Consider the following 12,014-nt stretch of genomic DNA (forward strand, 5'->3'; position numbering starts at 1 on the left):
CCTGCTGTAGACTTACTGACTTTGTGTCTCGCCTGTGGTCACCTTGGCAGGGCCGGAACAAATGATCTCGCCCAGGGCTGGGCGTTCCCCACGCCTGACCTGGTGCATGCCTGGTGGTTTTGACCCAAGGTTGTCACTTAATTTTTTTTAAATTTTGCTTTAGTTTTTTTTTTTTAATATTTTATTTATTTGAGAGGAGAGCTACAGACAGAAGGAGAGACAGAGAGGGAGGTCTTCCACCCACTGGTTCACTCCCCAGATGGCCGATCTGGAGCCAGGAGCTGGGCCATTCTGGAGCTACGAGCTGCTTCTGCGTCTCCCGCACGGGTGGAGGGGCCCAAACACTCGGGCCGTCCTCCAGTGCTTCCCCAGGCCATGGGCAGAGAGCTGAATTGGAAAAGGAGGCGCTGAGACACGAACCCAGCACCCATATGGCATGCTGGCACTGTAGGCAGGGGCTTAGCCTGCTACGTCACAGCGCCGGCCCCTATTTATTGTTTAGAAATTAAATTTTACATAAGCCACTGAAGCCTCTTCCATTCCTGTAAGAAGTGAGTAGCTGGAAATGACCAGCTTCCGGTACACGTTTGCCGTGTAGGCATGATTCCACAAACGAGCGTCCTGTCGCGATAAGAAGTCTGCTAAGCTCTCCACCAGCAGTGTCCTACATGAACATCCTTCCGTAACACACACACACTTAGCGTTAGAGCTTTAATATCTATTCTTGCCATGAGTGCAGTGGTGTTTCGTTTGGGTGCGTTGTAGTCTTACACTACGTGAATGTGCTGCGGTTTGTCCATTCTGTCACCGTCGTTGGAGCTGTTTCCAGTTGTTCTTCAGTTACAAAGCATGCTCACCTTGACCTTGTGCGTTTCTGCTTCTGCCCCTGGGTAGGAGGTGCTCTGAGAGTGGGTGTCTGCGTGCTCCCCGCGGAACTGCAGGTTGGGATGGCCCCCGTGGAAAACAGTGCTAGACGCTGGCCGTGGAGTCAGTGTCTCAGAGAGACGTCTGCACCTGTTCCCAACAGCCAGGTGTGGAGTCAGCCTCTGTGTGCATGGATGATGAACAAGGAATGTTCTAAATGTGTGTTAGTTATGTATGGCAACACAGATCACACATGATGTGACACACACACGTGATGGCCACAGGTGTGGCAACACAACCACATGTGATGTTCTGACACACACACGTGATGGCCACAGGTGTGGCAACGCAGATCACATGTGATGTTCTGACACACACATGTGATGACCACAGGTGCATATGTATGTGTCAGTGTCACAAGAGAAGGGAATCCTGCTGTTGGCAGCCACAGGGATGGTGAGCCTGGAGATGGCGCCTGCGTGCCCTTCCCTGTGTGTGGACGTAGCACAGCGGAACTCACAGTGTGGAGTGGAAAGGAGGGCGCATGGTGGTCAGAAGGTTCCGAGATTCGGTGTGCGGAGTGAGTGCTGGCTGGGGGCGTGGCACGCGGTGGCGTGGTGGCCCTGGCCGGTGGTCTGTGCGGAGTTCTGGGCTTTGCGGAGGCACGGGTCCCGTGTTCAGCTCTGTCCCGCAGGGAGGGTGCCTGCGGTGGAAGAGTGTGTCCTTCAGCTCCAGTGTGGCGGTCGAAAGCTTGCGGTTAGAATTGTGCAACGCTTTGTGTAAAACAGACGTTATCAGTACATTCACAGTGTGAATTTCTCTTGGCTATTCCAGTCTGTGTGAGAATAACATTTCATGAAATCTGGAATTTAAAAATTCTCGTGGTAGTCAAGTCAGAGAAAAAACAGCTCTGTGACAGAATACACTGAAAATCCTGACACAGACAAGCGCTCGCGGCCGCCGCTTGTCTGGCCGAGGAGGCGTGGCCCCTGTTACCTGAGCCCACCCAGCTTGGGGGCTTGAGGGGGCTCCAGATGGTGAGGGCAGCAGCACTGGAGAACCGGGGTCGGGCTTGGCCTGGTGTGGGCGGGGACACAGGCCCCGAGGGGAGGGGCCCTGACAGGCAGGAAACTGACTGCAGCTGGAAGTGAGGCCCAGACTCACGGGCGGGGGCGGTGTCTGCTGTCCTGCCTGTCCTGCCCCGTGCGGCCTCAGAGCTGGGGGAGGCCCAGCCTTCGTGTCCGCAGTGCTGAGCCTGCGCCGCCTTCCACCCAGAGCTCACTCTTACAAATGGCGGGGTGCGGAATGATTGTTTCTGCGCTGGTGGGTAATTAGGGCATTAGCTAAATTAGCTCTGGGCTTCCTTAAGACAACACGCACGCCTGCCGCGATGTGCGCGGGAGAACCGCATCCGTCTTCCTTCCCCGAGTCTGCAGGGTGCTCGCAGGAGCGCCTGGGAACCAGGCCCCGTGTGGCCCCGGCAGCCTTAGCGGCGAGTAGTCAGCTGGCTTAATTAGCGACTGGGGCAGACTACTATTGAAATGATCTGAAGTAGAATTCTCCAAAGTATTCTCTGTTGTTGTATCAACCCAACCACACCCATCGCCTATCAGAATCCTGAAGAAAATACTCGCTGCGGAGCGGCGTGCGGGGAAGCCTGGGGCCAGGCCCCTCCCACTGTGGACGCGTGGACCCCGGCGGTGCTCACACTGGTGGGTGCGGGGCCCCCGCAGCCTGCTGCTGCTCCCGTCCCACCGGGACGCCTGCCGGTGCCCAGCCCGTGGGTGTCTTCCCCAGGCAGTGCCCAGGCGGCTTGGTCCTGGAGCAAAGGAGTTGCTTGGGTTCTGGACGCAGCAGGTTCAGGGGTTTCACCCGAGTGGTGGTTTGGTCTCCAGGGCTGTGGCTGTGGATCCGGATGGACGAGAGCAGGGACGAGCTCAGTGATGGGAGCCAGCGTGGAGGGGCCGCAGGGCAGCCGGGACGGTGCTGCTTGGTTGTGATGCCTCCTGGCCCTTCATGGGTGACTTGTAGTTGATGGGAGGAACAGGCGGCCTGGGACGCTGGCAGCTCCCGCCCCTGTGGGGAGCAACTCGGACTAGACTAAGTTGCTGGAATTAAGACTTATTCTATGCATCTGCTCTCCCACAATATGGCGCTGGGGAGGAGTAAACAACTTCTACGCAGCTGCCTCCAGTACAACCAATAAACAGCAGGACCTGCTCCTGATTGGAGGAGAGCAGCGTACTCGGCGTGTGGGTAGCAGAGTTGGGATTGGTGGAAGAGGACTATAAAGGAGGAGAGAGACAACATGCACCAGGAACATCTATCTGAAGGAACACCTGTGCAGCCCCCGAGAGAGCCGGCCGGCCGGCGGTGTGCCGCTCCCCCGCGGAAGTGGGGAAAGTGGCAGGGGGAACCGCCCCTCCACGGAGGTGGAAGGGACGGTAGCCAACCCGGGAAGGACCAGCAGCAAACCCGGGGAGGGCCGAGCAGACGAAAGAACAGCGCAGGGTCCTGTGTCGTTCCTCCACGAAGACGGGGAGCGACACACCCCGTCACCTTTGCTGCTTCAGGTGGGAGACCACCCGCGTTCTCCCTGTGCTTTCCAGAAATTGTGGGGGAGTCCTCAGTTGGGGGAAGTCCCACCCCCAGTCTGGAAAATTCTCCTCATGTGGTGGCCTTTTCCTGGTCTGGTCTCTGGATTTCTGTTGGGGAAGCAGGGCCAGGGTATAGCTCTGTGGTCTCCGGCCCAGTGTTGGGGAAGAGACTTTTTTAATTTGACAGAGTTAGACAGTGAGAGAGAGAGAGAGAAAGGTCTTCCCTCCATTGGTTCACCCCCCAAATGGCCACTACGGCCGTTGCTGCGCTGATCCAAAGCCAGGAGCCAGGTGCTTCTCCTGGTCTCCCGTGGGGTGCAGGGCCCAAGCACCTGGGCCATCCTCCACTGCCCTCCCGGGCCACAGCAGAGAGCTGGCCTGGAAGGGGAGCAGCCGGGACTAGAACCCGGCGCCCATATGGGATGCCGGCGCCGCAGGCGGAGGATTAACCTAGTGCACCATGGTGCCGCGGGAAAGAGGCTTTTTATACCCTGTTTCCTCCCTCTCCCCAAAGAAATCTCGGTGTGCATAGCGGGATGGGAGAGGATGGAAGCTGGCACAGGTGCCTTCCAGAACCTGCCCACCTGCTGGCCTGGCTCACCTGCCCTGAAGAGGCTGAGATGGAACCTGGTCACCACAGGAGCCAGCAGCCCCCGGGGGTCCTCAAAGTCCTAGCTGCCCCGAGTTCTCCTGCTCCCCAGGCCTGGTTTGAAAATGGCAGGTGGGCCTGGCTTTCACAGTCGAGGCGGCACTGATGGAATATGCCAGATGCCCAGGAGGACTGAGACCCCCTGCTAGGAGCTTGGCCTGGGCTGGCCTAGGGGTGTGGCCTGGAGGGTGTGGCCTGGGCTGGCCTAGGGGTGTGGCCTGGGCTGGCCTGGGGGTGTGACCTGGAGGGTGTGGCCTGGGCTGGCCTAGGGGGTGTGACCTGGAGGGTGTGGCCTGGGCTGGACTGGGGGTGTGACCTGGAGGGTGTGGCCTGGGCTGGCCTAAGGGGGTGTGGCCTGAAGGGTGTGGCCTGGGCTGGCCTGGAGGATGTGGCCTGGAGGGTGTGGCCTGGGCTGGCCTGGGGGTGTGGCCTGGAGGGTGTGGCCTGGGCTGGCCTGGGGGTGTGGCCTGGAGGTTGTGGCCTGGGCTGGCCTGGGGGTGTGGCCTGGAGGGTGTGGCCTGGGCTGCTGCCCGTCCCCGCTCCTCCCTGTGTGCTGGACGTTGGGTGATGGTGTTTGTTCTCTGCTGCATTGAAGCAGAAGCCCCTGTTGCCTTGTGATATGAACATGTGCATTTTTAAATTGCCGTTTAATATAACTCACCAGGGCACGGAAGACAAATTATGTGCCTGAGCGAGGCAGTGAAACTCTGCTTGTCCTGATGCGGCTCTCTGTGGGAGGGTGGCCCGGCCTCCATGGCCTCCTGGGAGCCACGGGGCCTGCAGTGCAGCCTGATCAGCTCCCCCTCGGGTGGGGGAGGCCGGCCTCTGAACTCTGGCCGGACGAGAGGCTGTTGGCCGTTAGTGTAACCAGAGAAGCCTAGGTTCCGCAGCAGTGCCACGAGCCCGGGGCCCTTTGCCCTCTCACTGTTTGCCCGCCTGCCCGCCCGTTCCCAGCCCTGCCTCCCCGGGGCTGGCTCCCGCAGGCCTCAGGACCTCATGCCTGGTGTGTGGTTCAGGTCTCCTTTGCTGTTTGAAGGAGGAAAAGCCCGCTGCTTCAGAGACCACATCAGTGTCGGGCGCCCGCCCATTCAGCCCCCACTTCCCCAGACTCCTGGACACCCGAGCAGTGGATTCGGGCGTGTGTGTGATGGTGTTCAGTCTCTCTGACCGCAGGCTCCGTGCAGAATTCACAAAGAAGAGGGCTCACGGCAGCCCAGGGCCAGCAGGCTCCCAGGACAGCGGGAGAGAACATGTGGCCGTTGACACTGACAGTGTGGCAGATGCCACCTCAGAGACTTGGCCAGGACCTCAGGGACAGGGACAGTGTCCTGCCCAGGAGTGAGGGAGGGAAGGCCTCACAGGATAACGGGGGTGTAGTGGCAGAGCAGGCTGGGAAGTGGCCTGCGGGTGACAGCCACCCAGGGTCAGGCCCGCTCACAGCCAGAGTGTGCAGGGCTTGGGGGGCTCCTGTGTGCCAGGATCAAGGGCATTTCCACGCTGCGTGTGGTCGGGGCCGGCAGCTGCAGCATGGAGCCGGGGTAGAGGCTGGGAGCCCGGGGTGCTGCTGCGAAGGCCTTGGCAGTGTTTTGCCAGGCTTGAATATCAGTTGATTCCCTTTTGTTTAGGACGTGGTGATGTGTACTTCTGATGGATATTAGGAAAGCCATATCTAGCATGCCGGCCCTACTGCAGTGCTATAGTATTAATGCAATTAAGGTTTTTAAAAACCTGAGTTGGTCTGAAGAACAGTGATGGCGTCAGGGCTTCCACTGCCGGCAGTGTGGTAGACCTGGTGTCCCGACGGCCTTCCTGTCGCAGAACCTACCACAGGATGCCCCTGTGTTTTAAAGACATAACCGCAGGGAGGAGAGGCTCAAAGCCCGGGCTTGAGGGAGCAGGCAGGGAACAGCATCCAGGATAGAGCTGGTCCACTCCGGCGGGGCCCGAGTACTTGGTTCCCTGCTGCTCACGTGGGAGCCCGGATGGAGTTGCAGGCTCCTCGCTGTGGGGTGGTCCGGCCCTGGCTGATGTAGGCATTTGGGGCCTGAACCAGCACTGAATGAACTCTTTCTCTGTCCACCTTTCAAACAAAATGAAAATAAATAAATTTTTAAAATGAAAAGCAAACCAAAAACTCCTCACTGATAAATAAGCCATGATCTATACAAGGAAATCATGAAACAAAAATCTGAGTTTATTTATTAATAGAGATTCATTAAAACTGGGATACAGCTGAAGTACAGCTTACGGAAGGAAATTGATGGCCTTCATGGTTGCTTGTAACAGAAGTGAAGAAAGGGCAAGCACAGATTAGCTCAGTCTCTGCCTTACGTCAGGAAAATACTGAATAATTAAAGATAAAGGGAAGTGGCCGTGGCTCACTAGGCTAATCCTTTGCCTGCGGTACCAGTACCCCAGGTTCTAGTCCCGGTTGCCCCTCTTCCAGTCCAGCTCTCTGCTGTGGCCCGGGAAGGCAGTGGAGGATGGCCCCAGTTCTTGGGCCCTGCACTCACATGTGAGACGAGCAGGAGGCACCAGGCTCCTGGCTTCAGGTCAGCGCAGCGCCGGCTGTAGCAGCCATTTGGGGGGTGAACCAACGGAAGGAAGACCTTTCTCTCTGTCTCTCTCCCTCACTGTCTACCTCTGCCTGTCAAAAAATAAAAAAATAAAGGTAAGCTACTGAGCTTTTGGGTGTGTTTGAAACATCCACAGTAAGAAAGGGAGGCGCGTGGCTGCAGGAAGGAGGTGACAGAGTTAACAGCAGCGATCAGTGGCATGCGGATCAGGCCGGGAAGTTATCGTCGGGAAGTTGGCCCTTCGCAAAGGCTGATGGAATTGTCAAAGCCTGCGTGTGCTCAGGGATGCAGGTGAGGGGAAAGGCACGAAAAAGCACCAGAGTCCCACGTAAGACATCAGCACAGGTGCAACAGAGACTCAAGGCGAAAGTAGGCTGTTGTGCACGAATTTGAAAGCTTACATGACAGATTCCTGGGACAGTAAAATTTCCCCCAAATACGAGAAAGTCTGATTGTTTTAAAACCATGTAGAAATTGAACCAGGAATAGAAATCTTTCTGCAAAATAAAACCCCCGTCGGGTCAGCCTGTTGTGCAGGGGTGTGTGTGGCAAACATTGGAAGGGCACACGCCCTGCTGTGTGCAGCTCTCCTTGCAAAGGAGAAGTCGGAGGAGGGGCAGGGTTGACCTCATGCCCACACCAGGGCGGCTCAGGGCAGGACAGGCAGGAGTGCCTGTGTGAGAACACATGGGCCCAGCCGGGGCCAGATCCAGCTCATTCGGGAGCGTGTGGCCAGCACACGTTATAGAAGCTCCGACACCCTGTAACCTACCACGCTAGCAGCCCAGGCGGGGACAAGTGGTCCCATGCTGGGTGCTGGACATCAGCCTCCCACCCTCTGCAGCCCTCCCGGGAAGAGCCCCCGCCTAGGATTGGAAGCCAGCTCTCCTGGGCTGCCGTGGTCGTCCACTAAAGAATGCCTGGAGCAGACGTCCTCGTCCGCAGTGCAGTGTGGAAAGCGGCCAGCTGTTTTAAAGTCGGGCCATGTGAGGGGAGGGTGAGAGGTGTGAAGAAGCCCCTTCAGCCGGCCTGCTCAGCTCTGACTTCCCAGGACCCGTCGTCATTGGCAGCATCCTGCTGGGTCTCCCCCAGCTCCCGTCGTCCTGTAGGCCTGTGAGCCACTCTCCTGGGCCCTAGATGTGCGTGTCCAGGTGCCCACCTGACACCTCCACTGGCTGCCTGGCACGTGGCTTCCCCTCAGCAGGTGCCCGCCTTCCCGCCCAGGCGGCCTCTGCTGCTGGCTTCCCTCCACCCCTCCCGTTGCAGGAACCGAAGCGCTGGCATCGGCCTTGTCTTCCTCCCCTCCTACCCAGGCCCCTCTTCCTGACCATTGTGTTTCCTCTGTCCAGGACGGGGACTCTCCCCTCAAGCCTTGCTTCTCCCACCTTCGCCGTATCACCGACACCTCCCGGTTTTGTGATTCGCCTGTCCCCAGTCTCGTCCCTGCCTCTCTGGTCCCGGCCCTGCCGTGTGCCAAGCCCGTCTTCCGCGTGGCAGCATTGGGGTCCTTGGAAGCGAGTGTCTTTCCTGGTGACAAGGCGCCAGGAGACTTCCTCCACGTGTACCTCCTCACTGCTGTGCTGAGCTGTGGCCTTGCTGGCCTCTGCCCGGTTCCTGGGACGTGCCGCGCGCCCGACTGCTGGGTCTTGCGTGCCCTCAGTCCACCTTCCCCCATGTCTGCATGGCCGTCTCTCTTTGGGGCCTTCGCTGGACTGTCACCGCAGGCGGCTGATTGCAGAGCCGTCTGCAGACAGCATCAGCAGCCCCGCCATTCCCGCCGCCCGGCCTTGCCTTGTTTCAGAAGCGCGTCATCGTCTTAGACACCCGTGTGTGATTTCTTCCGCTTAGCGACCTGTTGGTGGCAGTCGCCTGGGTGTCACAGAGACACGGCGGCACCGAGAGTGATGTCTCGGGGGCCCTGGTCTCAGTAGTTGACAGCGTTGGTTGAGGGGACCCGGGGACAAGAGGACGAGTGGCGTTCCTGATGGGGGTGTGAACCCAGAGGGGAGGCAGGGGAGCGGAGCTGCGGTCCTGGGTTTCAAGGAGTCAGCAGGGGTGACGATGTGGGAGAGCGAGGGTCCCTGTGGCCGTGGGGAGGTGAGAGACGGGGAGACTCCTTCTCCCTTCAGGACAGGATCGGGACGTGTCCTGCGGCTGTGCCTGCCCTGCCACTCACCGGGGCTCCACCTGGGCTGCGTACCGGACCTCTCGTCTGTGAGATGGGAGGACAGCCCAGGGACACCTGGCGCTCAGGCTGCCTGTGGTCACCCTTGGCTGTGGTGTGTGTGGGAAGCGGCCCCAGAGCCCTGTCCTCACTCCTGAGGCCGCTGTGTTTACTTCAATGAGGCGAGGATGTAGAAGTGAAGGCGTGAAGTGAGAGTGAGCCGGCCAGCGGCCAGCGGGGGCCTTGGTCCCCTGTGCACCCTGACCGGGGGACCTGAGCTTCGCACATTAACACCTCTCTGTTGTTTCTTTCAGTCTGAACCCGAGGGCTTCTCGCATTTCCACTTGTACGTTTGTGCGGCTTTTCTCGTGCGGTGGAGGAAAGAAATACTAGAAGAAAGAGATTTTCAAGTAAGTAAGCGCCTCTTCGGAAGAGCCGGGGCCTGATTTCCTGCCAGGAGGGGGGACTATTAGATGTCGGTTCGCAGCAGCATTTGTGGAAGGGCTTTGAGGAGCGTGGCTGCGAGTCCCAGCTGTGTGGCAGCTCGTCCGGCGCTGCACGAGGGCTGGTGGGTCTGGTGGCCAGCTGGGGCGGCACGAGGGCTGGTGGTGTCTGGTGGCCGGCTGGGGCGGCACGAGGGCTGGTGGTGTCTGGTGGCCGGCTGGGGCGCCCTGGACGTGCCTGCATCCTCAGCCTAACCCCGGTCGGGCTGGGGGTGGGGGTACCAGCATGCCTCAGGGGCGGTGCCGGTGAGAACTCACACAGAGCTCCTGTCTGTCATGGTAGCTCTGTGACCTGAGGGACGTTGCTCAACCTCTCTGAGCCACGGTTTCCTTAGTGACTTAGTGGGGTGGCTGTCGAGCACACATCCTTCCCGGGGGCTCTGTGTGGACAGGGCTCCCAGCCCCCCACCCACCTCCGAGTTCTTCTGTGTAGTGGGGGTGTTGATCCTGTCACAGGGAGGTGCCACCCTTACCCGAGGTGCTGTCCGGTGCTGCCGCCGGCTGGAGTCACTCTCTGCCTCTTCCCCGTTCTGGTGGCCCAGGGCAGCCCACCGGCCTTGTCACACCCCCTCTCTGTGCTTGTCACGTGGCTCCCAGCCCCTCCACTCCCTCTGGGAGTCTGTGGCCCCGGGGCTTCTCTGGCAGTCCCTGGGAGCAGCTGGTCAGGTGAGAACCTCTGCCGTCCCGGAGCTGCCAGCAAGGCCGCAGGCTCTGCCCACAGCCCAGCCTGAGGGTCCTGGTGCGTGGGGACACTAGGGACATTCTGTTCCTGCAGCCCTGTCCTTGATCTCAGCATCAGCACACTAGTCCCGGTCCCAGGCTGGCCGCCTCTCCTGCCCCCCCCCCCCCCCCCCCCCGTGGCCTGTGACGCGCGTCTGTAGATGAGCAGTATACCCCTGGCCGCTTGGGCATGGGTGAGGCCGCTGGAGGGAGCCCAGCCCCCTGGACCACCTTGCCTCCCCTGGGAGCTGCGCTCTGGGTCCGTGCGGGCACGGAGAGAGGCTGCGAGTTGCCGTGTCACCGAGGGAGGTAGCGCGGGTGGGGCCCTGTGCTCTCCTGCAGCAGGGGCCCTCTGATCCGCAGGGGTGCGGGAGCAGTGCTGGCTGGGCAGGCGCCCCTGCCCGCCGCCTGGCCTTTTCCTGACGGGAGGATGGCCCAGCTTCCTCTGGGTGCGACCGTGGCCAGGGAGTGGACTCCCACGGGCTGCTGTGCAGCCCTGCGCCCAGGCTAGCTCCCCGGCGCCTCCTGGAGAACTTGGTGGCTGTGTGCTGCCTCGAGGTCAGATGGGACCGACCTGTATGGCAGGTGCTTCTGCTCCCTGTGGTCCCAGGAGGCCCTGGGCGACCTGGTCAGGCCTGGAGGTGAGTGGGTGTGAGCCACACGTGTGTGAGAGGTGGCTCCGGGGCTCGCATTCCAGTAAAGAAGTGAGTGGCCGCCAGCAAGGGGCTCTGCTGCCCTCTGCCCTATTTCGTCTGTCTGTCCCCCGATAGCGTGACCAGGGTGGCTCAAGGTGGACGGGCTCCCCTTGGCCACGGCAGCTCCCGGCTCCCTGTTCTCGCTGTGATGACCGCAGTAAGGGGTCCCGTGTGTCCTGGGGCTGTGGAGCTGTTCTGGGAGGGGCCCTCCAAGAGCGGGGCTGCCTGGCCGTGCGCCCCCTCCTGGCCCACTCCTCCTGTGTTGGTGAAAGCAGGGATCGTGGGAGGCTGCCCCGAAGCAGCAGAGCTCCGGGTGCCGCACGGTGCCCTGTCCTCCAGCCTGTGTGTCTGTTGTGTCCGTTGTGAGAGAGGGTGCAGCTGGGCAGCTGATGAAGGCATTGTGCAGCCTCCTTGGAACGCTGCCCCTTTGGGGTTGAGGGAGGTCGGGGCACAGGTGCAGCCGGGGCATGGGGTTGGGGTGCGGGATTGGGCCGGGTCGCCAGGAGCCTGCAGATCCCAGGTAGCCGAGTGGGGCTGGCAGCGGAGCCGCGAGATTGATTCCGCTTCCCTCTGAGCTCGGAATAAATTAGTGCTCTGATGGTGGGGTGGGAAGGAGAGCGCGTTATGAACTCCAGAATGTGTTGTGGAGAATTGAACTAAATGGGAGAGGAAACAAGGAGAGAAAACAGGAATTAAGTACAGGACCCGAGGAGCCCTGGTGAGCGCAGGGGACCGCGCCCGACACTGTGGCGTTTCAGGAGAACGGTTCACGTCCACGGAAGGCAGCCTGCGAGAGCTCGTCCCCGGCGACGGCGCTCGTGGGGAACGTCTTTAAAAGCCCTCGCTGCTGGCAGCCTCGTAATTTGCCCCGTGGGAAATAATGTGTTGCCTTAAGTCATTTCCATAGGAACAGAATGATTTTCTGAGGACAAATATTCCCGGAAGAAAGGCAGACGCTGTCCTGGTGGGAAGCAGCAGGAGCCGGGCGGAGCGGCCAGGCTGAGCTGCCTGTGTTGAGTTTCAAAAGCCTGGGCAGGAGCGGGCGTGCAGGGGTCGCTTGTTTCCGTGCCATCTTGGCTCCTGAGCCCTGGCCGGGCCATGGCTGGTTCCGTCCGGTTCTGTGACATTCTTCAGGGCGTGTGGAGGTGGGGGGGCCCTCCTGGCCCCTGGTGGAAGAACCTTCTGGAAGGATCCTTTGCCCCTGTCCTGAGCCTGGTCCCAGGAGGCCTGCACTCTGCCCCGAGGA

The 12,014-nt window shown here is 60.3% G+C and overlaps 1 protein-coding gene across 6 annotated transcripts in view; it reads left to right on the top strand.

Annotated features, from left to right (window-relative positions):
• TBC1D22A (TBC1 domain family member 22A) overlaps positions 1–12,014 on the top strand; it is a 358,344-nt gene that overhangs the window by 305,365 nt on the left and 40,965 nt on the right. For all 6 annotated transcript variants that reach the window (XR_016216438.1, XR_016216436.1, XR_016216437.1 and 3 more), the window contains one exon: positions 9,165–9,260. Coding sequence is in view for 3 of the 6 variants with exons in the window: in XM_051839990.3 (XP_051695950.1) it covers positions 9,165–9,260 (96 nt within the window). In the remaining 3 variants the exon portion in view is untranslated. The remainder of the gene's footprint in view (positions 1–9,164; positions 9,261–12,014) is intronic.

This window comes from Oryctolagus cuniculus, chromosome 11, assembly GCF_051225735.1.
Source record: "Oryctolagus cuniculus isolate XC-2025 breed Fujian yellow rabbit chromosome 11, ASM5122573v1, whole genome shotgun sequence".
Lineage (NCBI taxonomy): Eukaryota > Metazoa > Chordata > Mammalia > Lagomorpha > Leporidae > Oryctolagus > Oryctolagus cuniculus.